Consider the following 24,489-nt stretch of genomic DNA (forward strand, 5'->3'; position numbering starts at 1 on the left):
CTGCAGCAGTTTGGAACACATTCAGTGTGGCCAAGTGTGATCTATTCCACATACTGACACACAGTGAGTGTAGTGTTCTAGGGCCAGGGAGAGAGGGAGCTTTTTTGAATAACTGGAAAGGTATCTCCAGGGAAACATTTGAGTTCTGTGAGCAACGATCTGATGAAACAGAGGGATGCTCAGGAACAGAGTCACCGTGCTCTCAATGTGTCCTTTTTTTTTTTTTTTTTTAAGATTTATTTATTTTATTTAATTCCCCCCCCTCCCCCGGTTGTCTGTTCTCTGTGCCTATTTGCTGCATCTTGTTTCTTTGTCCGCTTTTGTTGTCGTCAGTGGCAAGGGAAGTGTGGGCGGCGCCATTCCTGGGCAGGCTGCACTTTCTTTTGCGCTGGGCGGCTCTCCTTACGGGGAGCACTCCTTGCACATGGGGCTCCCCTATGGGGGGACACCCCTGCGTGGTGCGGCACTCCTTGTGCGCATCAGCACTGTGCATGGGCCAGCTCCACACAGGTCAAGGAGGCCTGGGGTTTGAACCGCGGACCTCCCATGCGGTAGACGGATGCCCTAACCACTGAGCCAAGTCTGTTTCCCAATGTGTCCATTTTCAAAGCAAGGAAAATTCAAGTCAACAGAGGAACTGGCCCAGATTAAAAGAGACTAAAAAGACATGACAACTGAAAGGTCCAAGTGATCCAAAATTCAATATTGGTCCAAGAAAACAATAACTATGAAGGACATTAGTGGGGCACCTGGCAAAATTGCTGTATGAACTGTAGGTTAGGGGATAACATTGTATCAGTGTTAAATTTTGTAAACTTTGTAATTATGCTATGGTTATGAAGAGTGTGCTAGTTCTTAGAAAACGCATACTGAGGTATTTCAGAATAAAGGACTTGAAATGATTTTTTAAATAGGCTGAAAAAAAAAGTAAATGACTAACAGCACACCACAAAAAGAGAAAAATTTTTAAATAGGGAGAAAATGTTCCTATATGACTGAAATCTGAATGTATCTCAGGCAATATGCCCTAAGAATTATACAAGGAGCAGACTCTGATAGCCGGAGAGTATAAAAGGAAAGGAGAACTTGCAGTGGTCTTTATCTTATGCCTTGCTCTGGCAGACTATGTCAGTATCAGGGTGTGTATCTTTGAACCATAAGATCAAGTCCTGAAAAATGAATAGGATATCATACAAACAAGCCTCCTTGATTTCCTCTTGTGGAGATTTGAGGTCATGGGAAACCCTATGATGGTCTCCAGTATTAGTCACCCCTCTTCTATCTGGCAATGAAGAAACAGATGATGGTTCCAAGTCTACAGATGACAATCTAGCTCTGGAAACGATATGGCACTCCCAAGAGCCATGCTCAGTGAAATTATTCATGAAGAATGTATCTCAACACGGTATCCTTGAGTGGCCACAAGAGAATAACTCATTTACTAGCTTCATAGAAGGGAGCAGGAGGAGCAATTAAAACTTGAAAGTAAGCAAGGATCAGTTCTCTCCATGGTGATAAACTGAGTCACATAGAAAAGGTTTTTCTGACGATGTAATTATATTCTTTCGCTAAACACCTAGTCCTTAAAATAGATTTTTCTGGGGTCTGCAGAAGGTCTGATAAAAGGAAAATCTCAAAAGCAAAACTTCTTTATCTGGAGAGAGCCTCTTCTATCCTGAGAGAGCATCTGATTCCTGAAGAAGGGGCCAGAGGGCTTACTGGAGACCTTGAGTGAGAACTACGACTCATCAGAGATCTGGGATGGATGCTTAAGCCTTGTTTCAGATGCACGGGGGAAATGAAGGTCACAAATTGAGTGACTGGGAATGCTAATGACATATTCAAGGGATAGGAAGGAATCAGAAGCAGTTGGAAGTCCCTGAGCACCAGTTGATGCTCAGTATAAAAAAGTTAAACACCCTTTTAGCAAGGTACCAAAAAGCATCATAGAACATACAGTTTAGTTAATTACTTGCTTTCTGCCATTCAGACTCTAGAAATGAGAGACTATGAAGATGATCTAATTAGCTGGAGTGTATTACAGTTTGAAGAGAATAGTTGGGAGTGTTTCTCAACCTTTCCTCTGCTCCATGGAGCTCATTATTCCTATAGTCTAAAAGGCTCCTAAGCCCCTTTGGTGCTTGAGAGGTATTGGGTACAGTGGATTTTTTAGGCTGCTAAATTTGCATGGTACTTTTATTTTAGCATGAACAAGACTGAAGGTGGGCTGAAAGAGCTCAGAGCTGTCTTGAGGAGGAGAGTGAGTGGGACCTGGTACCATACTCAGGATCCATGAAGGAATGGGGGCTGGGCCACTGAGCAGGCTGCAGGGAGACCCTTGGGGGTCTTTAAGCAAAGGAAGGAAGTGGCTATTTCAGCTGCTATGTAGGCAATTGGCATGTGGTTTGCAATGAGACAAGAGGCCTGGGCAATGTGTTGTTAACCTGAGCTACCAGTGGTCAACACTGGGTAGGCATCATCTGGGGATATATCCATGAGTTTCAGGATCTTTCCAACCACTGGCCTGGGTTTGGGGTGGACCCATGCACATGGGGGAGGTTAAGCCTGCATATAGCAGAGCAATGAAAAACTCACTTTTGGGTTAAGCATTAAGGCAGGATTCTCAGAATTGAATGAGATCACCTGTTAGGCATTCAAGGAATCACAGACCAAAAGGAGAGCTTATTCATTAGGTCTAGAGTCTAGGCCAAATAGGTAAAGTAGGTGTGGGAATGGAAATACTGTAACCAAAGGGGGAGGGTGGTGGCAGGGGAGCCTTCAGTGTCCCCTGGGGGTCATCCTGGGGGGCTACTGGGGAGTGACGTGACACTGGTGTTTAACATCTGTGATTAGGCTAAGAGTCTCAGGGCTCAGAGACTGGATGAACTGCAAACCCAACTACAGGGCGAAATGAGATGGTTCATGTGCTGAAATAGTTCCTGTCTCAGCCAACTAGGAAAGGGAGGAAAGAAAACACTGGATCCAGCTCAGAAAAGCGAAGAAAACAAATATGGAGCTAACCAAGACAAAGAAAAAATGTTGGCAACTGTTATGAAGCAGAAGGACATAAACCATTTGTGAAATACAAGGTGAAGTATGAAAACTAGAGGGCTCAGCTTCTAAGGCTCAGAATCTGGCTGACAGCTGCTCAAAGGAAGGCATACAGCAGACTCCTGCTGGTACACTCATCCAAACCTTTGCTGGTTCCCTGTAGTTTTGGGTCTCTGGTGAATGGATGGGAATGGTTTGAAAATTAAGTGAATATTAAGTCTCATAGGGAAGCATTTTCTATGTTTCATACTCTGTACCTTCTCAGACATAAACTAAATCATTAATTTTCCCAACAACTCTATGAAACAGATTCTCCCATCCTTGTACTGTAGATGTGGAAATGTATCTTAGAGAGGCTACACTACAGGCGCAGGTTCACACAGCTTGTAAGTAGCAGAATAGGGATGAATCCAAAGCCTGGCTCTTGAGCATAACACTGATGATGCAATGAAACGGTTTGAAAGCCAAGTTGGCATGGTGGGAAATTCTGAAGGTCCAATATGGACCTTTGGTAAACCTAAGTATGTAAAAATGTATATAAAAGGTATATAAAAATATGGCTCTAAGGAGTCTTTATCTGGGCTGGATTTTATGGACTGACGGGCCCACAGCTTAATTAGCAAATAGTTCCTGTTTTGCTGGAAACTTTCTTTTCTTTTCAACAATCAAAGCAGCAGTGTAGTAGGAAAGGGCTCACACATATTCTGAATCTTTTTAAAGGGGAGAGCATGTTTAACAATTATTTCTAAGCTGATTCAGTCAATTCTATTAGTTCCCAGCTGCCTCTTCCTCCTACCCTCTACCAAAGGCAGATATTGAATAAATACTTCTTCCCCCAAATGTTTAACATGGACACAGAAAAGTTCAATGTAAATGCTTAGTGAAGAGGAACTTTCTAAAAATAATGATAAAGAGATTGTGAAATACTATTGACATAATAGTAATATAAATGGATGGGAAGAGGGAGCAGTTAAATTTAGAGAAGTTAAATCATTTTTGTTTCTGTGTTTTGTCAAATTTAGAGACTCTTTCCATCTTTGGTTACTGCTTGGATTAAGTCATTTTAGAAAACATGTAAATGTATTCTAGTTCAGTCTGTTTTTCTAGTTTATTAATTTTTTAAAAAGATTTATTTATTTCTCTCCCCTTCTCCCCCGCCCCCCACCCCAGTTGTCTGTTCTCTGTGTCTATTTGCTGTGTCTTCTTTGTCTGCTTCTGTTGTTGTCAGTGGCACAGGAATCTGTGTTTCTTTTTGTTGCATCATCTTGTTGTGTCAGCTCTCTGAGTGTGCGGTGCCATTCCTGGGCAGGCTGCACCCTCTTTCGCTCTGGACAGCTCTCCTTACAGGGTGCACTCCTTGCACGTGGGGCTCCCCTACATGGGGGACACCCCTGTGTGGCACAGCACTCCTTGCACGCATCAGCACTGCGCATGGGTCAGCTCCACACGGGTCAAGGAGGCCTGGGGTTTGAACCGCGAACCTCCCATGTGGTAGGCGGATGCCCTAACCACTGGGCCAAGTCCGCCACCTGTTTCTCTAGTTTATTATTGTTGTTTTTTTAAACAGAATTTGTGGGAAATTCTAATTTGTGGTATCAGCAAATAGACTTCTCCCTAATTAGGGATAACAGTTCAGTTCAAGTAGAAAATATATCTTTCTCATTTCTCTTGCTTGTAGAATATATCTGAAACCATATAAAACCATAAAAAAGACAAACTCTATCTTAAGTGAAAGTCAGACCACAAAGGCCAACTCTAAATATTTACTTCCTGTGTTCCAAAACCCAGAATGAGAGCAATTAATAAGAAAGAATGACCACAGTGTGTCCCTGGGGTTTCTCAATGAAACAAACTAAAAGGTAAGGTAAATTGCATTTATCTGGGTTATCATCAATATATTGTTATTATTTTTATTCAAAAACATTTGCTTTCTAATTTACTTTGAGTTGTTTTGCTCATCTATTTCCCCAGAAAAGAAAAATTTCTTTTTTTCCCAAACACCAATTTTATGAAAATTTAAAAATTGACCATAAAAGATAAAATAACTTGAGAATTTACTTAGAAAGAGACAGCAATTAAGTTAAACACATATAATATATATCAAATTACTAAAACCTTTAAACTTGAGGACATTTATAGGTCTTGAATATCTAAAATTGGAAACAGATTTTATAATTCTGTTCAGTAGATTTTGAGAGTATTCTCCATCCACCCTATCTATGGACCTAAGATATGCTTTAAAGAGAAGGACCATGTGAGAAGGAGTTAATATCTAATTTTCCTTTCCTAGTACGTAGGGAAGATTAAAATCTTCTTTAGACTTTACCTCTTCTCTGTGATGACAGAAAAATTAGTTTTACTCTGTGTCAGGAAAAAAAGTAATATTCCAGAAAAAAATATGACTATTCAGTTAAATAATTTTCTAAGAATAAGATAAGGGGGAAGGCAAGCAAATTGGAAAGGATTAAAAAATAAGAACAGACCACAGGCATCTATTAAGAAGAGAAAACTCCAAATTTGTAGAAGAAGAAAAAGAGAATGCTCACCTGTCTGATTTTGGCAGGAAACAGGAGAAAAAGAAATATCGTCCAGGGCAACATACCCTCCTTTGGGACCGTTGAAAGCGACTTCAAATATAACCTGCAGAGAAAAAAATGTTTTTTGTCACATGTTTGCATATTTTCTATTAGCCTGAGTTCTCTTCACCATGATTTAAAGTAGCATGTCAATCAATCCAGATGGTGCCTAGTTATAAGTACTTGTGGAAACCCGTTCCTAAATATAGGAGGTTGAGCAGTGCTCTCTTCAACCCACAGTTTCTTTTAAAGGGAGTGGCTACTAAACCCTAAGTTGCATTTTATTAGTAGAGTTTTTCCCCTTCCCAAGGGTCAGCTGAAGTACCTTTTTCACTTTCTGATAGAACTACAGAGTTGACAATGAACATTATGAACTTTAATTAAAGGAAAAACAAGCTACTACATGAAGAAAGCAGGCAAGCCTTCCCTCTGCTGTTCATAGAGAACTAAGCCCCTCCAAGGCTTTCTGCTGTCTCCATGCATGGAATTTTATGTGAGGTCCCTGACAGAGATGTGAGAGTCAGATCTGATAACCCCTTGTCAGCAAAAGCAGAATCAGGCCCAGAAATTCTGAGCATAGGGTTTTAACATGTCTAGGCATGCTTGACTGGTTAGAAAGGGGAGGAGGGAAGCGGACTTGGCCCAATGGTTAGGGCGTCCGTCTACAACATGGGAGGTCCGCGGTTCAAATCCCGGGCCTCCTTGACCCATGTGGAGCTGCCCCATGTGCAGTGCTGATGCGCGCAAGGAGTGCCCTGCCATGCAGGGGTGTCCTCCGTGTAGGGGAGCCCCACCTGCAAGGAGTGTGCCCCGTAAGGAGAGCTGCCCAGCGTGGAAGAAAGTGCAGACTGCCCAGGAATGGCGCCGCACACACGGAGAGCTGACACAGCAAGATGACGCAACAAGAAGAAACATGAATTCCCAAGCTGCTGACAACAGAAGCGGACAAAGAAGAACATGCAGCGGACAAAGAAGAACATGCAGCAGATAGACACAGAGAACAGACAACTGGGGGTAGGGGGGTAGGGGAGAGAAATAAAATAAATAAATAAATCTTAAAAAAAAATTAGGAAGGGGAGGAGATTAGTAAGTTCAACTGCTCTAGCTTTGCTCTTTTCCTGCCATGGACTTTAACTCTGAGCAGAATCAACCCCCTTTTGCCTGTGAACCTCAGGGATCAGGCATGGTTAGCACAGCATTCACCTCCAACGAGAAATCCAACTCCTGTATGCAGTCCCTGTAAATTGATAACATGAGAAGATACAATGTTGAGCAGGAGTTGTAATTTCAAATGCCTGCGGGGCTAGGCAGGCAATGTAAATGCATGAAGTGGGTCTGGTATGATGTAGCAGGAAAGGTGGACTGTGGGGAATAAAGCATGTGTTTTAGAGTTGTAACAACAAAAAAAGGTGGACTGTGGGGAAAGGAGAGGGTAAGTAAGCCCTGTCCACAGTGGCCAGCTGCTACGCAGCTTCTGTCAATTGCTGACATGTGGGAATTCAGGGCTCATTTCCGGACCTATGAAATTGTCAAGAGTACCAGGATCTCTAGAATTGTATCTGAAATTTTTGGATATTTCAATTGTTGACAATTCAAAAATTAAAACAAACAAGAGAAAAAACAACCTACTATGCCAGTCAGGCAAATCACTGGGGGCTGGATTTGACCCATAGGCAAACTTTTGTGAAGAGAATGGTGTTTTGGAGACAGACGGAAAAGTTCAAATTCCATTTCTGTCACTTCTTTCTAGGTGACGTAGGATAAATTGCTAAACCTCTTGAAGCCTTCCTTTCCTTATCTTTAAAATGGCCTGATAGCACCTACCTTGCAGGACTGTTGAGATTAAATGAGATAATATTCCCAAGGATCCTAGTATGGAGTTAGGTACATACCGAGCTCTGAACTTTGTGCTCTTTTCTCCATGTTGACCTCCTCTAGAACTCATATTCAGGTTCCTACCCCAAGTTAGCTACTCATTAGCTCGAGCAGGCCCCTTCTGTCCCTTAGGCTGCAGTTTCTTCATTTTTGAAAAAGGAGTTGGAAAGGATGGTTCCTAAGTCCCTTTCAGCTTAACAACAATGACCCTACAGAGACCTCATTTAGACTCTCCAAAATTCAAGAGAGGCACCAACAATTTGCCCCTGGCAAAGGGGAAAGGGCTGTTAAAGGGGGAAGAGAGGTGAGTTTACAAGAAATTAAGTTTACAAATTAACACAGGGGCATGCCATTTAGTTATCAAGGTGCTAGCTGATAAGAAAAGCAAGAGAAAAGAAAATTTTTAAATAAGTAAATAAATAAATAAGAAAAGCAAAGCAAGAGACAGACTAGCAGATAAGTAAGAGTAGGTGGAGTAAGGATGATGTCCCTGCTCAGACTATGCCAGTCATTGTCCATGTGGCAATGTGTCCTCTTTTCCTCCAGAAAGAGTCTCGGTTTTTTTTCCTTTTTAAAATTCATTTGAGAATATGGTGACACTAAATTCACTGATTTCTGGAGAACAAGATTCTTTTCCTGGCAATTAGCAAGAGCAAATAATCCCAGGGAATGCATTCAGACTACAAAATTGCACGAGTATAAATCGAAAGGACTTGTATTGAGGTTCATTAGTGTCCAGAATTGTAACTTTGCAAGTATTGATCTAAAAAAAAATTTCTACAAATACTCACTCATACAGTGTTGCCCCATAAGTTTATGGCAGATGAAAGGAGTTTGCAACGAAAACGCTCAGTGTGCGTGTGACTCATTTGACTTGAACAGAAGGAAACTTTTCTGAAGCAGCTTGTGTGTTTCTTTGCCTCCTTGTAAACCAAACTCAGAAAAATTTCCACTGGGTTGCAAGAGCTAAGTGAGGCCTGCTCAGACTTACGGATAGGAAATAACACACATTCTGCAAAAGGCATTTGGCTCCCTCTGGGGCTTTGGGGCTCAACACGAAGGGGAAGGGGCGGGGTCGGCACGCCTTCGGGAAACAGGACACATTGGGAACCAAAACCCAGCCCCAGCATTCTCTGCAGCTCCACATCAGGAGAGCAGATGGCACCGCTAGAACGCCTCTGGAGTAAAAGTCTGCCTCTTTTGCACTTTAAGGGGAAATGGGGAAGATGCTGCAAAGTGCACAGTGATACAGTGATGAGGGAGGGATTTTAAGAAACTGTTGTCACTGAGTCTGCATATAACTTCAAAACCACAACAATCATGTTACACCCACTGAGTCAAAGTGCTGGGGTCCTTACACAGAGGACTCTCCTCCTGCAGCTTTAAGTCCAATTTTTGCCCAGGAACTTCTGTAAGTCTCATGCACTCGCCAGCTGTGTGACTCAGAAAAAAAAAGTCAAACTTCTCTCTATTTTCTCCTTTCTCATTTGTAACGTGGGGATAATTTTATCTACTTTGTTGGATTGTTGCAAGTATTGGGATGCATATGTGGATCCAGGTAGGGTTAATATATGTGCTTAGACAAATCTTTGCAAGGGTAAATACCAAAATATTAACAGTTCTCAGGTTAGAGGGTTTTAGTTTGTTTTGGTTCCCTGATTTTCTAATTTTCTGCATTGTACACATTACCGGCATAATTACAAAGGTTTAAAATGAAGGCACCAAGTCTTGATTCAAATTAAGGCACCAGCAGTAGGTTTATTTCTGATTTTTGAAAAGTACTTTATAGGAGAAAAAAAGGAAATACCTTTCTTTTTCTAGAAAATAATCCCTTCAAATGAGGGAAACCTTCATAACTGCTGTCACTGGACTGAGAGTTCAAAAATGAATTTCAGTTGGAAGGCACTGGTCTCCTCTTTTGAACTCTCCTTGAACAAAGTGCAAATTTCAGAGGGAGAATGTGTCCAAGAAATGTTGGCTGACTGACTTTTCCATATTTGTTATTATAAAAAATGCCCTCTTACTAGTAAAAGAGGAAGGGAAATGGGAAGACAGAGGAAGAGAGAGAATGGGGGGAGGGGGAGGAAGGGGGACGATAGATTAAGAGTGAGTCACAGCAGAAAAGAAAGAATATGATGCTTGCGTATGTCCATGCAGGTGGCAGGCTCCTCTGCAAGGCTGCCAGGAATACCTGGGCATGCCTGGCCCACCTACCTCCATGGGGTAAGGCGCACTGAACTCCACCTCGGCGAGGTTCCAGGCAGCGTTCCCTGGACTGCCCATTTTCCAGATCTCCTCGTAAAGACCGGTCAGGTCACGCGTATAGAGGGAAAAGATGTTGTCATTGCCCTGCTGGACTTGGTAATAAAACGACAGGCAGCCAGACATGGGGGCCGTGGTCATTGGCGAGATGAGCTGGGCCACCTCCTGGAAGTGCTTGACATAAACTGAGTCCACATACATGTAGTGGCCTGAAAATAGCAAACAGACAAAATACAGCATAAGAAAGGCTGGGCTGTTTTCAGAGGGACTGGTATGATTTGGGGATTTACTGCAAAATGATGTAGTGGGAGTGGTGGGGCAGGAGTGGATGGGTTATAGTTGTAACAAGTTTGGACATGGATTGATAAATGTCACAGCTAGGAGATGAGTGTATGTGGTTTCATTGTACAATGCTAAAGATGGGATAAGAACCATTCTTTATTTTCTTCTTCTTTTTATTTATTTTTTTTAAGGGAGGTGCTGGGGATTGAATCCAGGACCTTGTACATGGGAAGCAGGCACTCAGACACTGAGCTACATCCACTCCCCAGTGAGAGTTGTTATTTTCATTTGTTTGTTTTTAGGAGATACCGGGGATTGAATCTGGGATCTCATACATGGGATGCAGGTGCTCAACCACTTGAGTTACATTCGCTCCCCTTATTCTTTTTTTAAATTTTTATAATTTTTGTTTTTGTTTTTTGTTCTCCCCTCAAGATGTCTCCCTTGTCTATCTGTTCATTGTTTCTACTTGTTGTCTGCTTGCTGTGTTTGCTCTTTGTGTTTGCTTATTGTGTCTGCTCATCTGCTTTAGGAGCATGGGGAACCGGACCTGGGACCTCCCATGTGGGATGCAGGTACCCGGTTACTTGAGCCACATCTGCTCCATGCTCATTGTGCCTGCTCATTACATCTGCTTTTTGCGCCAGCTTGTTGCATCTGCTCTCCTTTAGGAGACACCAGGAACCAAACCTAGGACCTCCCATGTGGGCACCCAACTGCTTGAGCCACATCCACTACCCTGCTCCCCTTCTTCTAACATTTGACTGAATCAAAATATACAGTCAGAGGTAGATGTGTGGTATGTAAAGGCCTTGATAAATTTTCACAAACTGAACACAACTGGGGAAAGCAGCAGCTCATGAGCGTAGAATGAGTCTTCTTTGAGTTACAATACTTCTAGCAGCATACCATCTGTTCTTAAAAGGAAAGGGAGGGACCCTACTGCACCTCTATAACTTATACATGTCATCATGTATTTTTTTTTAAAGATTAATTTTTTATTTATCCCCCCCGCCCCCGTTGTCTGCTCTCTGTGTCCATTCACTGTGTGTTTTTCTGTGACTGCTTCCATCCTTATCAGTGGCACCGGGAATCTGTTGTTTCTTTTTGTTGAGTTATCTTGTTGTGTCAGCTCTCTGTGTGTGCGGTGCCATTCCTGGGCAGGCTGCACTTTCTTTCACACTGGGCAGCTCTCCTTACAGGGCGCACTCTTTGCACGTGGGGCTCCCCTATGGGGGGGGGACACCCCAGCATGGCAGGGCACTCCTTGCGCTCATCAGCACTGCGCATGGGCCAGCTCCACACGGGTCAAGGAGGCCTGGGGTTTGAACCACAGACCTCCCATATGGTAGGCGGACACCCTATCCATTGGGCCAAGTCCGCTTCCCGCTCATGCATTTTTTGAGTAAAACCAAGACAATTTTGAGTTCAAACTAGATGACAACTTGTACCTCGTTAAAAGAACACATTGGCCAATCAACACTGCAGATAGGGCCAGGATTTTGGAAGAACTTTTGACCCTTCTTTTGGCATGCCTCGATGGGCTCTGGGCCCAGAGGCTGACCTCCACGAGATGGTCTCGGTGAAGTAGAGAAAACTTGGGCAGGATGGGAGAGCCAGGGTTTTTGAATCCTGTACCACCTCTTAGTGGCCCAGTGACCTTGAGTAAGTTCCTGAATTTCTTGGAGCCTCAATTTCCTGATCTTAGAATGAGAATCAAATTCTTCCCTCATAGGGTTGACAAGAATATTAAATGAAATTATGATTGTAAATTGCTTAGTGTGTGTGTGCCTGGCATGCTGTAATTGCCCAATATAACTATATGGATAACAAAATGAAGTCATGCCATTAATGATTCTAAGTAGCATGCTGCTCCTACTGTCTGTTTTCTATAAATGGTAGCTACAATTACTAGCAATTTTGTATCAATTTATTTAAGCTTCAGTGGCAGAGGAGTGCTATATAATGTAGCTTCACTAGGATGCATTTTCTATTTATAAACTCAGAACAATTAGAACTCAAGATCTTTGTTTTTATTAGAATTAATAATAATTCATTTAAATTTTTTTTTCCCTTGGCAAAACAGTAGTAGAGACATTAGGAAGCATGCATTTGTTTGTCTGCTGGATATGCACTTTGTGCCTAGCACAATCCCAGGTACTCGATGGGTCCTCAACAAAAGGTTATTCAAAGCATAAACACTGTCTCAGAAAGACCCTCGCCTCTCCTTGGCTGAGGGCAAAGATGGGCAGACCAAAGCTCACTTTCTCCTCCAGCCAGTTGCTTGGCTCCCGGAGTAATCTCCCTTGTTTAAATATCATGCCTCGTAGCACCTCACCAAGTCACTGGCTGTGAATTAACAGAGACCATGAACTCAGGTGCTCAAGGAGCCAGCCAGGGCAAGGCTATGAGCGACGTGATTGGGCCAGGTGAAAAGAGAGGGTGGGGGGGAAGCGGATTTGGCTCAACTGATAGAGCACCCGCCTACCACATGGGAGGTCCAAGGTTCAAACCCAGGGCCTCCTTGACCCGTGTGCAGCTGGCCCATGTGCAGTGCTGATGCGCGCAAGGAGTGCTGTGCCACGCAGGGGTGTCCCCCACGTAGGGGACCCCATGTGCAAGGAGTGCGCCCTGTAAGGAGAGAAGCCCAGCGTGAAAAGAAGTGCAGCCTGCCCAGGAATGGCGCCACACACACAGAGAGCTGACACACAAGATGACTAAACAAAAAGAAACACCGATTCCCGGTGCCGCTGATAAGGATGGAAGTGGTCACAGAAGAGCACACAGCGAATGGACACAGAGAGCAGACAACTCGGCAGGGGGGGGAGGGGGGAAGGGGAGAGAAATAAATAAAAAATAAATCTTAAAAAAAAAAGAGACACAGATTCCTGGCACTGCTGACAAGAATACGAGTGGACACAGAAGAACACACAGCAAATGGACACAGAGAACAGACAACGGGAGGGGGGCGGGGGAAAGGGGAGAGAAATAAAATAAAATATAAATCTTTAAAAAAAAAGAGAGAGGGTGGGGAGAGAGTGACAGGGACTGGGGTGAATTCCTTGACAGCAATTAAAATCTTACTTCACCACAATGAGAAACAGAAACTAACCTTCTCTTGAAAACTCAGAAACGCTGATAGACCTGGTCCACATCCCCCTGCAGCAGCCGTCAGCTGGCGAGAGGAGCCGCTGCCCTGGGCTGCCTTTCTTCCCTTTCACAGTGGGCAGCCTTACCCTCAGCTGGTGCCCGACACCCAGCCCAGTGCTGCTGGTATTTCCCACTGGATCGCGAAATCCAGACTTTTATGTCAAATCAATCAAATTTTTAACTGATGCCTCCCCCCTATAATGTTTTAAACTCGTGCACACCAGATAATACATATTTGCAGGCTGGATATGGCTGATGGGCTCCCTTTGTCATCTCTGGGGAGGGATTTTAAAGGCAGACTCAGAATGTTAGGCTGGACAGAATCACGGAAGCTCTGATACAGGAGGAATGCCCTTCCTCCCTGTCCCAAACCTGGACGCCTCTAGCACTGCCAGTGGGCTGCCAGCCTCACCTGGAGGGCTCTAGCAGTGGAGAACTAGCCTGTGACACTTGCTGAGGACTCACGTGCATATCAAAGGCCGAGATGACGTCTTTGATGCCCTTTGAGCTACTTCTCACCCTGGAAACAGAATCCAGATATTCCAGGGGGGCGTTGGGTTGGGGAGAGCTGTAGTACCTTGTTTCTTGCTTTCCATGCTCGATTGTGGGGACCTTGAAGGCGCATTGCTCAGATCTCCTCCAACCTGCAGCAGGGACCATAGTTCCCTGACAGCGCTAGCTGCCTCACCTTGGGCTTCAAGACAGCATTCGTTGGTACCAAGGCCATGCCACGCTGCACCATGACGGACTGTTCTTCCTGCTGTGTACTCCTGGACAACTGCCCATCAGCCTGGCCTCCCTTTCTACAGGTGTCAGACCCGCATCCTGTGCTGAAGGCTTGTCCTATCCAGGGCCATGTTATGACTTTTGTGGGTTCTAGGCCCTTTGGCCATCATGAGCCCCTTCTTCCATAGAAATATATTAAAAAATTTATTTTATGATTGCATTGGTATAAAGATGAATATAGGGAAACGGACTTGGCCCAGTGGTTAGGGCGTCAGTCTACCACATGGGAGGTCCGCAGTTCAAACCCCAGGCCTCCTTGACCCGTGCGGAGCTGGCCCATGCGCAGTACTGATGCACACAAGGAGTGCCCTGCCACACAGAGGTGTCCCCCGCATAGGGGAGCCCCACGCCCAAGGAGTGCGCCCCATAAGGAGAGCTACCCAGCGTGAAAGAAAGTGCAGCCTGCCCAGGAATGGCGCCGCCCACACTTCCCGTGCCACTGACGACAACAGAAGCGGACAAAGAAACAAGATGCAGCAAATAGACACAGAGAACAGACAACCGGGGGAGGGGGGGGAATTAAATAAATAAATAAATCTTTAAAAAAATAAAATAAAATAAAGATGAATATAGTTCAGGCTGGATTCATTATTGTATATTCATCTTCTGATTTTAAAGTATATGAAAATAAAACATTTTTGTGGATCACGAAAAGTGCTGTGGCTCCTAAACACTGGGCTACTGTTCCTAATGGGTAAATTAGTCCTGCCCCCATCTATTCCAGCTTTCTCCTCCTTTATCCTTCACAGCCGTCCCCCCAGAAGGCCTCTTTCCCACCTTATCCCAGTTTAGTTTCTGCTTCTTGGAGGACCCAAACTGATATACAGCCATGAAGAAGGAAATCATTTTGTTGAAATGGAGGAGCATTTCCAAAGATTCTAGATATATTCACTCTACTTCCTGGCTGCACAATAACTGTACTGAACGCAGAGATATTTCTCACGTCTTGCCCCACTATGAATTCATTTTCCTTACTGCTGACAGATATCTGATAGTCTTCCTTGAAGAACAATTACTCACTATCTGGGTAGACAATATTTTAATCTCCAAATTTGCAGTTTAAATGTCTCGTTTAATAACTCATACATAAGGCATAAGTCCAAATGAGCTACAGGCACATTTCTGATCCAATAAAACATGCAGCAAGCACAATGTGACCTGCCTAAAGTGAGTCAGAGAGGCTGCTGGGAGTACAACCAGGAAGCTGACACTCAGCCTCATGTGGAACCTCTAGAGGAGACCACATTCTGTTGCCCATCTTTCCTCTAAGCCACTCACTTACTGCCAACGCTGTGCACTACTTATTGACATGTGAGTCATGCTATGTTTCTAGCACATCCTAAGTTTCAGATGAAGGGGTGGGAATGATTCAGAAATCACCATCCAGGTGTCTGCCCCAGGTGGCCAGGCTGGTGGGATGACAATCAGCTCAGGCTGAACATATCACTGGGCACAAGCTGTTCTGGGACAGAGGAGCCAGTGGCCAGGTGGGAGCAGGTAACATTTCGTGCATGTTTTTAAGGGGAACAAGAGGGTAATCTGAAGTTTTGGGGAAATTATGTCTAGTGTTTGGTATTCTGAGAATTCCCCTGGCCCCATACAAAGAGGTCAACCTCCTATCTGGCTTAAGGTTCTAGAGGTTCCTGAAACTCTAGGAGAAGCAATTTTTGTCAGATCTTTCAAATATGAGTATGATGAAACTAGGTATTGATGGACGTTAGGTGGACAGGATCCTATATTAAAATAAAGCTCTGGGGATCTTGCAGACCACAAAGATTTTAAAATATTAAACATTTAACTGTAAAATGAAAAAGTCTATGAAATGGGCAATGGGTTCCCCATAAGAATAAAAACTGAGAAGTGTATTGCCAGTCCCCCAAAGTCTGTGCTTTTTTTTGCCATTCTCAGACTGGAATCCAACATATTATTCCCTAATTCTGGAAACTTCTAGGAAACAAAAATTCAAATTTAGTTGAAAGATCAAAATGCATGGGTGGTGCTGGCCCAAGCTCAGTCCCCTTCCAAGGTAATGCCTGTGGTGACAGCGCACACCCACTTGCCCCTGAAGAGAACTTTCCCTCCTCCCCTACAGCAGCCCTCTTCATTAGCTAGAGTTCTTATTTGGAATCAGTGGGCCCTGGCAGTCAGCCATTTTCCCTTGGAGTAGGAAAAGAACTTTGAGGGCAACTCTGCAACTTTTATTGTCAAACAGTCTGGCTAACCAGCATTCCCCAAAGATTGCCCTTGGTTTGGTCACAAGGCCAAAGGCATCCTCTGACTCAGCTGTGATTTGGTCCCATTACCCATACTTGTACCCCAGTTGTGTTGTCTGCATCAATGACCCTGGTTGTCTGGGTAAGCCATCACCCTGGTGAGGTGGAAAGCTCAGTATGAAGAAACATATGCCGGATGGAAACAGTCAAGCATCTGCTGCCATGGTGAGGAGACAGCACTCATGCCAGCAAGTTATCCAGCCTGATTTCCTAGTCCACAATCCTGGCAGTTACCTTTATGAATCTTAAGTTCTAGGAGTTTGGGTGGCTTTTACTATAATAGCATCAGGTTCTCATCCTTTTACACAGTTTTCAAGAATGACATGAATGTAAATGAACATTAAGCGGGACTTCTAGTCTCTGCTGAGACCCCAGCACCAGGAACAATGGTGATTTCACTGTAATTGTGGAGGCATCTCTTTCTCCTCTTAGGTTTTCCAAATTTGCCTCCTAGAGTTTGAGGCACCCTGATTAGGTGCATAAATGTTTTTGATTATTCTTTCTTCTTGATAGATTATCCCTTTTATTAATTTATAGTGTCCTTCTTTATCTCTTACAATAGTTTTGCATTTAAAGTCTATTTTGTCCAATATTAGTATAGCTATTCCCACCCTTTTTTGGTTATTGTTTGCATGTAAAATTGTTTTCCAACCATTCACTTTCAACCTCCTTGCATCCCTGGGTCTAAAGTGAGTTTCTTGTAGACAGCATATAGATGGATCATATTTCCTTATCCATTCTGCCAGTCTGTGTCTCTTGATTGGAGAGTTTAGCCCCTTAACGGTCAATGTTATTACTGTTAAGGTATCACTTACATTAGCCATATTTTCTTTAGGTTTGACTTATTGTTATTGTAGCAATGGAAGAATTTTATTATCGATGTGGAGGCAGTGGCCACTGGAGGTTCTGAGGGGAGGGAGAGGGAAAAATTGGTGTAATAGGGGGGCGTTTTCCAGACATTGGAATTTTCCTGCATGACATTGCAATGACAGATACAGGCCATTATATATTTTGTCATAACTTTAAAAATTGTGGGGGACAGAGTATAAACTATAATGTAAACTGTAATCCATGGTTAGTGGCAATACTTTAATATGTGTTCATCAATTATAACAAATGTACCACACCAATGAAGGATGTTGTTAATGTGGGAAAGTGTGGGAGGAGGAAGGAGTGGGGCATATGGGAATTCCCTATATTTTTTATGTAACATTTATGTAATCTAAAGTTTCTTTAAAAGAATAAATAATTTTTTAAAAAGAACAATGGTGAGAAGTATCTCTATTTTCTGAAGAGTGCTGCTAGACCATCAATGTACACTATGTTAAATGGTGACCCTAAGCCAGCTCTACCAGTTTTAGCCAAACTCTCACCTCCAGCATATATACTAGAGAAGGCTAGAGATGAATCAGAGAGATTGGAGGTATTTCTTTGATGAGAGTTGTCACAGAGCTGACCTGCCATGTGTTTCCTTTTGCTCACCCAAGAGAAGGGGAGGGGATGCTTCTCCTTTCTCTCCTTGAGTCTAAGGAGGGCTCTTAAGGGAACCCCTTGTGGAGAGTGTGGATGAGGGAAACTGCGATCTAACCTTATCCCCACCTTTGTTTAAAGAAACTCCTGGACTCTGGGATTGCCTTGGGCCTTGAAAGGAGGGTGGTGAGAGTTTTGGGGAGAATTTGATCAGGGATAACTGGAGTTAGGGGTACAGAGATGGCCGCTTGACTTTCAACATCTAAAAGCAAGAAGTTGGCTGAAGGTAACTGTGGGTGCAGAGTTGTATGAAAAAGGAATTTGTTGCTTTGTTGCAGTAATCTGCATTTCCAGAGTTTGATGGAACAGAGATATTGAGTTTTTCCATAGGCTTAGTGACAACTTAGAAGGTAGCTGGGTTAAAGAAGGTAGCTGGGTTAAAGAAGGACACTTCTCAAGAGGATTGCTAGGCCAGATGATAACTCCAACAGAGAGGGGTTGGTGGGGGATTTGTGCTCAGTCAAGCAGAGAAAGCATTATCTCTGTGTGGCAATAGCAAAGTGGGATTCTCCACTGCCCATGTGAGAAACGGTCAGCATCTTTCCATCTGCAGTATGAAGACTGTTCAGATTAAACAGCAGCTGTTGTGTAAAACTTTTTATGTCCTTCCCTTTCCTTTCTATGCCATCCTCCACCATGCTTCCCCCAACCTAAAAGGAGCCAGAGGCAGCATAATGCATGGAGGAAGAGGAGAGGAAGAGTAAGAGGAGAAGTATGAAGAAACAAAGCACAAACCCTTTTTCCTACTGCTGCTCTGTGGTCTGGTCTTGGAACAGACTGAATTGGGTCAGACATTGGAGAGTTTTGACTCCCCTGAACTTAAATCCTGATAATGAGGTTGTTTGTACATATCTGAAAATGACTGGAAAGTTGAAGTACATCATCCAAGGGCAGGGAAAGGAGCTCCAGCAGAGATTGTTTAAAGGCAATGGTAAGAAAAATAATAAAGCTGTTTCCAGCTTGTACCCTACTGAGGGCTTATGCAATGAGCCAAATGGATCAACGCATGGAGTGAATGAATAGGTGATATTAAGGTGACTCTTGAGTTCAATCCAAACTAACATGAGAAGACTTCCCTAGTTACAGAAAGAAGATGCACCCAATTCATGATATTTGAGGGAATAACATAATTCTGAATTTATTTTAGGCTTTGAAACCTTGTGCAGCTCCTTCTGCGTGGTATCATAAGGTTTGATTTTTAAAATCTCAACAAAGAAATGGATTGGCCTCATTATTTTCCCAGCAATTCTTTTCTTTCTTTTTTTTTTTTTTTACGGCAGGTAGAAAACAGAATGATCTGTTAGTAGGTTACCTCCTGATTTTGTTTCGCTTCATAAAATATTAACAGAAAATATAACCCATACATGATGAATCTGAATTGTGTAAGAGAGACAAGATAAAATCACATCCCCTCCAGTATTCCTAAGATGTCCTACCACAATTCTTTACATTTCCATCATTAGGAAAGAATTTAGGGATATAGTACTAATTTAAAAAATGTGACTCACTGTTTGAGGAAAACTTTTTAAAAATACACAACCAAATGAAGGAAAAAAATCACATCCACGTCATATTTTTTTCCAATATTGCACTCACTATTGCCTTTTCTATAAGACAAAGGCCAAAGCCTTCCTGCTGAGAGTTCCTGAGCTCTCTTGAGAGTTCTGAAGTCCTCAGCAGGCACACAACTTCCCTCCCCTTGTTTTTCTCCAGGGTATACCTGAAAGCAAAGTTCTAAGCTGCCTCAGCATATGAATGAACATGAGATGAGTTTATAAAGAGCAAACTCTGCTGCTACAGGCAGACATCCGAACCATTTAATCTTTACTTTGTCACCCAAATTGATAGAATGCATGAAAAATCAATATATCCAGTGGAAGGCAACCTAATAAGAAAAGCAACTTCTCTCTCTTTTTTTTTTTTTTCAGTAGTAAACATGGTCAAAACTTAGCATTCTATAGGTACAGAGCTTTTCCAGTAAAATATTTTAGAATCTTAGGAGTCATCTTTTTTCATGGTGTCCTATATAAGGAAAAGTCCTAAATAGGAGTCCAGACATGATGAGTGTGAATGAATGTGTGTGTGCGTGCACTGGGTAGGAAAGAGAGGAAGGGGTAAAATAGTAGTCCTAAAGGTTGAAGAGAAATTGGAGTGAAATAGAAGAGTTGGAAAAACTCAGTGGAATGCAGGCATCTAGGTTCTCTGCTACTCATAATCAGGAACATAACCTAGATCTGGGTGCTGCTCCACCATCATCAGACATCCTGCATTCCCAGTTCCTCTCCAAACATTACACCTCTGTACCTTTGCCCAAGGTGCAGTTATCGTCTCTTATCCATCTGGCCAAATTCCACTCTCTGTTAAAGTCCCAGTTCTGATACTACTTCTTCTAGAGTAGGGGTTCTTAACAAGGGGTCTGTGAGCTTAAATTGAAATTAAAAAAAACCATTATTCTTGTGGGGACGTGTTGGTGCAGGTGTGATATAGTTATTAAATAACACACAGCATAGTGTGGACTTAGTAAGGGGTCTGTGTTTTTCACCTGACTGGCAAAAGCTCCTGTAACAGTTTGATATGGTTATGAATTCCAAAAATAGACATTGGATTATATTTGTAATCTGGTCTGTACCTGGCATGCTTGAGTTATGATTGGGGCTTTGATTGGGCCACATCATTAGGGTGTTGAGTCCCGACCCTTTGGTGGCTAGGGACTTACACACGAAAGGCATGGCAAAGGACAGAGTTGAGGGTTTTTGATGTTGGAGTTTTGATGTGGAAGTTTGCTGCTGAAGCCTTAAGCTGGAGCCCCGGGAAGTAAGCTCACAGAGGAAAGAGAAGCCAGACCCAGGAAGAGAGGAACGCTGACCCAGGAAGAAGCAAGCCCTGGGAAGAAAGGAACCTTGAACCCAGAGAGAAGCAAGACCCTGGAAGGGAGGAACACAGGAAGCCTGAACCCTCGCAGTCATTGGCAGCCATCTTGCTCCAACACGTGAACATAGACTTTGGTGAGGGAAGTAACTTATGCTTTATGGCCTGGTATCTGTAAACTCCTACCCCAAATAAATACCCTTTATAAAAACCAACCAATTTCTGGTATTTTGCATCAGCACCCCTTTGGCTGACTAATACAAGGCCCATGGAACAAAAAAGGTTAAGAATCACTGCTCTAGAGAGTCTTCCCTGAACCCCCCAAACCAAGGTATATCTCACTTTTCTGTGGTCCCATATCATTTATTTCATATTGCTATCATACACCATTGTGAATGTCACTATTCATTTACATAGCATTTGGTACTCAGATAGTTTGAGGAATGTCATAATATATAGTAATACAGAACTACATTAAAGGCTCTGATAAATCCTGAAGTGAAGAAATCTCCTCGTAGCTATCTTTAATTCAGGTTTCTCTGTGGCCAAATAAACATGTTTTCTCTAGTGTATATGAACACAGATTCCCTATATTCCTCCAAATAAATATTATTATATTCAAAACTGGTATTCTAAAACTGGTACTTTAGCAAATTTGGCTCCTGTGATCTCTGAGGTCAGCAACTGTTTCATTTAACTCAGGTATGCAAGAATCACTGGCATGTAAAGGATTTATTGTGTGTTTGTTGAATGCATGAATGAGTAATCAGTGTATGAGCAGCCAATGAAGAAGTTTCATATTCCAATGTTCAAGTTCTGACTGGATTGAAAATATAATCCAGTGCATGGCTCAAAAGGTGGTGGAAGGGTTCCTGCGATTTCTTTCCTCCAGTCCTAGGGTCAGCTACTTCTGTAGCTCTTGGTATTGACATCCAGGCCTAAGCTGCACTTGTGAGCAAAGCTGCCTTCCATTGGATGGTGTTTTAGAATAGATAAGGAAGAAGAGAAAGAAGAGGAGAATGGAGAAGAGAAGGGATGGGGAGAAGGGACGGGAGAGGAGAAGAGAAGCAAGTTCCTGTGGCAGGGGTGATGGCACTTGCTGCCAATCTTAGTGTCGCCCAGGGGTGACTTCGCACTGGGCCTGTCTCTACCCTTGTCTTCAAGATATTAGAAAAACTAGGAGCTTTTGATACAGGGATTTTCTGATGTTAGAGTTTGATGCTGAAGACCCAGGAAGTCAGCACCCAGAGGAAAGAGAAGCCAGCCCCAGGAAGGAAGGAACCTTGAACCCAGAGGAAAGCAAGCCCAGGAACTAGGAACCCAGGAAGCTTGAACCCTCACAGACGTTGGCAGCCATATTGCTCCAAATAGACTTTGGTGAGGGAAGTAACTTATGCTTTATGTCCTGGTATCTGTAAGCTCCTACCCCAAATAAATACCCTTTATAAAAAAAAAAAAAAAAAAAAAAAAAAAAGAGAGAAAGAAAACCCAGGTACTTCTTTACTCACTTCTTAGTCCCTTTAGCCCTTCTCTTTTTTTTTCTAATGTCAAATGCAATGTGCTTGTAAGTACTCAGGAGGGATACACAATGTTTTTGAAATAGGTCTCAAGAAGTGATGAATTTGGAGACTTGGGTATACAGCATGGTCAAGGAAAGAAGAATAAACTATTAGAGTTCAAAGGCATCTTAGAGACCACTGAATTCAATCCCTCATTTTGCAAACAGACAAATGGAGACTCAGAGAAGGTAAGGTATTGCCCAAAGTAATCCAGCACTCTGACAACTGGACCTGGAGCACAAGCATTCTGAGTCCTAGCCTGGTCCTCTTTCCCTGTCCATCATTGATATAGGTATGGCCACAATGCTATATGGTCACAAATGAGAGTGAGGAAGGACGAGGGGTGAAGAGCTCTTTAAAGGATGGATTACACTCAGCTTACATTCAAATGGACCATTTGATGTTGGTCCATGGGTCTGCTGCTTTATCTAAGAAATGTGTGTTCTTCCCAGACAGCTGGATTTACCATCATTGTGGAAGAAAATTGATATGCACTGAATGTGTTATCAGTAGATCATGACATTTGTTACCTATGATCTGGAACTGCTTTTAAGTGATTTGTGAAAAGTTCTCTAATACCTCCCCATACTTAAGCTTCTACCTCTATTTGACACCAGGGATTGATGCAATTTTAATGCATCAGACTTTTAAGTGCCTCTCCACTCCTTGCACTAGATTCTTAAGATATGCCAGAAAAACAATCTCAAAATTAGCTGACTTCTATAAATTCGAGTCATCTGCTCTTTCTTTCTTGAAACCCCAAGGCATTGGTAGTCGTTTTATTCACCTAAACAAAGGACTCAAGAGATACAGACATTTTGTTGCTTTGAGTTGTCCTTTGAAATACTTATGCAGATTTATGGATTAATCTGCCAAGACTGTCATTCATTCTACACATGATACTCATTGGTAGTGTGGTTCTTAAAATGTCCATGAGCAGAGAAGGGCTTTGTGCCTTCAGGGCTGAAATATGTGATAAGTATATGGAGACCCCATCTTTTGTCATTTCCAAAAGAGCTAAACCTTACTTCTAGAAGAAGAAAGTAATAATGTTTTGTCTTTTTCCCAACTCAGTTCCCTATGTAAGTGATTCCAGAAATAGTTTCTAGGGCATTCTTTTCTTCTGTTGTTTCATCCTCTGTCCTCTTTCTGTTGAGATCATCACCACATCAATCCACTTAAATACATTGCTGCTGTAGTAGCTATCCCCTGTTCAAAGGCCTCCAATGACTTCCATTGTCAATAGAATAAAGTTAAATGATCATTTCTGGCATTCCAGGCTGTTTGGAATCTGCCCCTACACTGCTTTCTCGGCCATATTTTCCCCCATCTACATCTTGTAATCATCACCACTGGGTATTGCTCCTGCCTTCTCTTGCCTCTGTCAAAATCATACCTGTCCTTCACAGGCAATTCCTTTCTTTTATCAAGTTTTCTGGGACCTCCAAACAATAAGTGATCTCTTTTGTTTCTGAATACCTATTACCTTTTTGGACAGGAGGGGACGGGGGCACCCCTATGGCATTTGATACATACTACCTTGTATTACCGTCATTGGTAGTGAGAGTCTCTTTCCCTTTCTTGTGTATGTTCTTTATTATTTTAATTTTTGCCATTACATCTAAAAATGAATGAAAATGCTAGATCGAATATGGGGTTTGTCTTAAACAAGTAAGCCCCAAGAGACTCTAATCCTTTTATTTATGCTTACCATACGTATTTTGTTCTAAGAAGCCTGGACATGTTGAAAAAGAAAGCAAAGAAATAAAATAAAGGTTGCAAAGCAGAATCTGGCCACCTGGGTCTGATCTGCAGATGTGTTTTTTGGCGCACAGTGTTTTCAGAAAACATTCACCAGCTTTAAAAAAATTGGGGAAATTTCATATATAAACACTGATTTACAGACTATCTTGAAAATTTTTTAAAAACTGGCACCCTGGATTGCATTCTTGCATGGCAACCATTAATTGGAGCTGAGTAGTTGTGACTGCTCCCTTTGTCCTCTAGTTTGCCACAGTCCTCACCCAGCTCACATCCTTTGCTTATATTATCTGCTGACCCCTATAGGAAATTAAACCCAAGACTTTGGATGCAAAGGAGACAAATAGGAGCAAAGACAACAATAAGGTCATGATAAAGACTATTCAGAGCAAAGATAAACTGTAGGATAGTCACTTTTGGAAAAAAGTTGGAGACATGGTAAAAAATATTCAGAAGGAAAGAAATTGCAAAGAATGAGGGAAAAAGTAAAGAACCATTAAAAAATGTTGTCATGAG

General features: G+C 42.6%; 1 protein-coding gene across 2 annotated transcripts in view; it reads right to left on the reverse strand.

Moving 5' to 3' along the window:
* The window catches only part of MAMDC2 (MAM domain containing 2), a 185,173-nt gene that overhangs the window by 81,957 nt on the left and 78,727 nt on the right, over positions 1–24,489 (reverse strand). For both annotated transcript variants that reach the window (XR_011649388.1, XM_058301686.2), the window contains exons 6-7: positions 9,717–9,973; positions 5,598–5,691 (exon numbers count right to left, since the gene is read on the reverse strand). Coding sequence is in view for 1 of the 2 variants with exons in the window: in XM_058301686.2 (XP_058157669.1) it covers positions 5,598–5,691; positions 9,717–9,973 (351 nt within the window). In the remaining variant the exon portion in view is untranslated. The remainder of the gene's footprint in view (positions 1–5,597; positions 5,692–9,716; positions 9,974–24,489) is intronic.

The sequence above is a fragment of the Dasypus novemcinctus genome, chromosome 8, assembly GCF_030445035.2.
Source record: "Dasypus novemcinctus isolate mDasNov1 chromosome 8, mDasNov1.1.hap2, whole genome shotgun sequence".
NCBI lineage: Eukaryota > Metazoa > Chordata > Mammalia > Cingulata > Dasypodidae > Dasypus > Dasypus novemcinctus.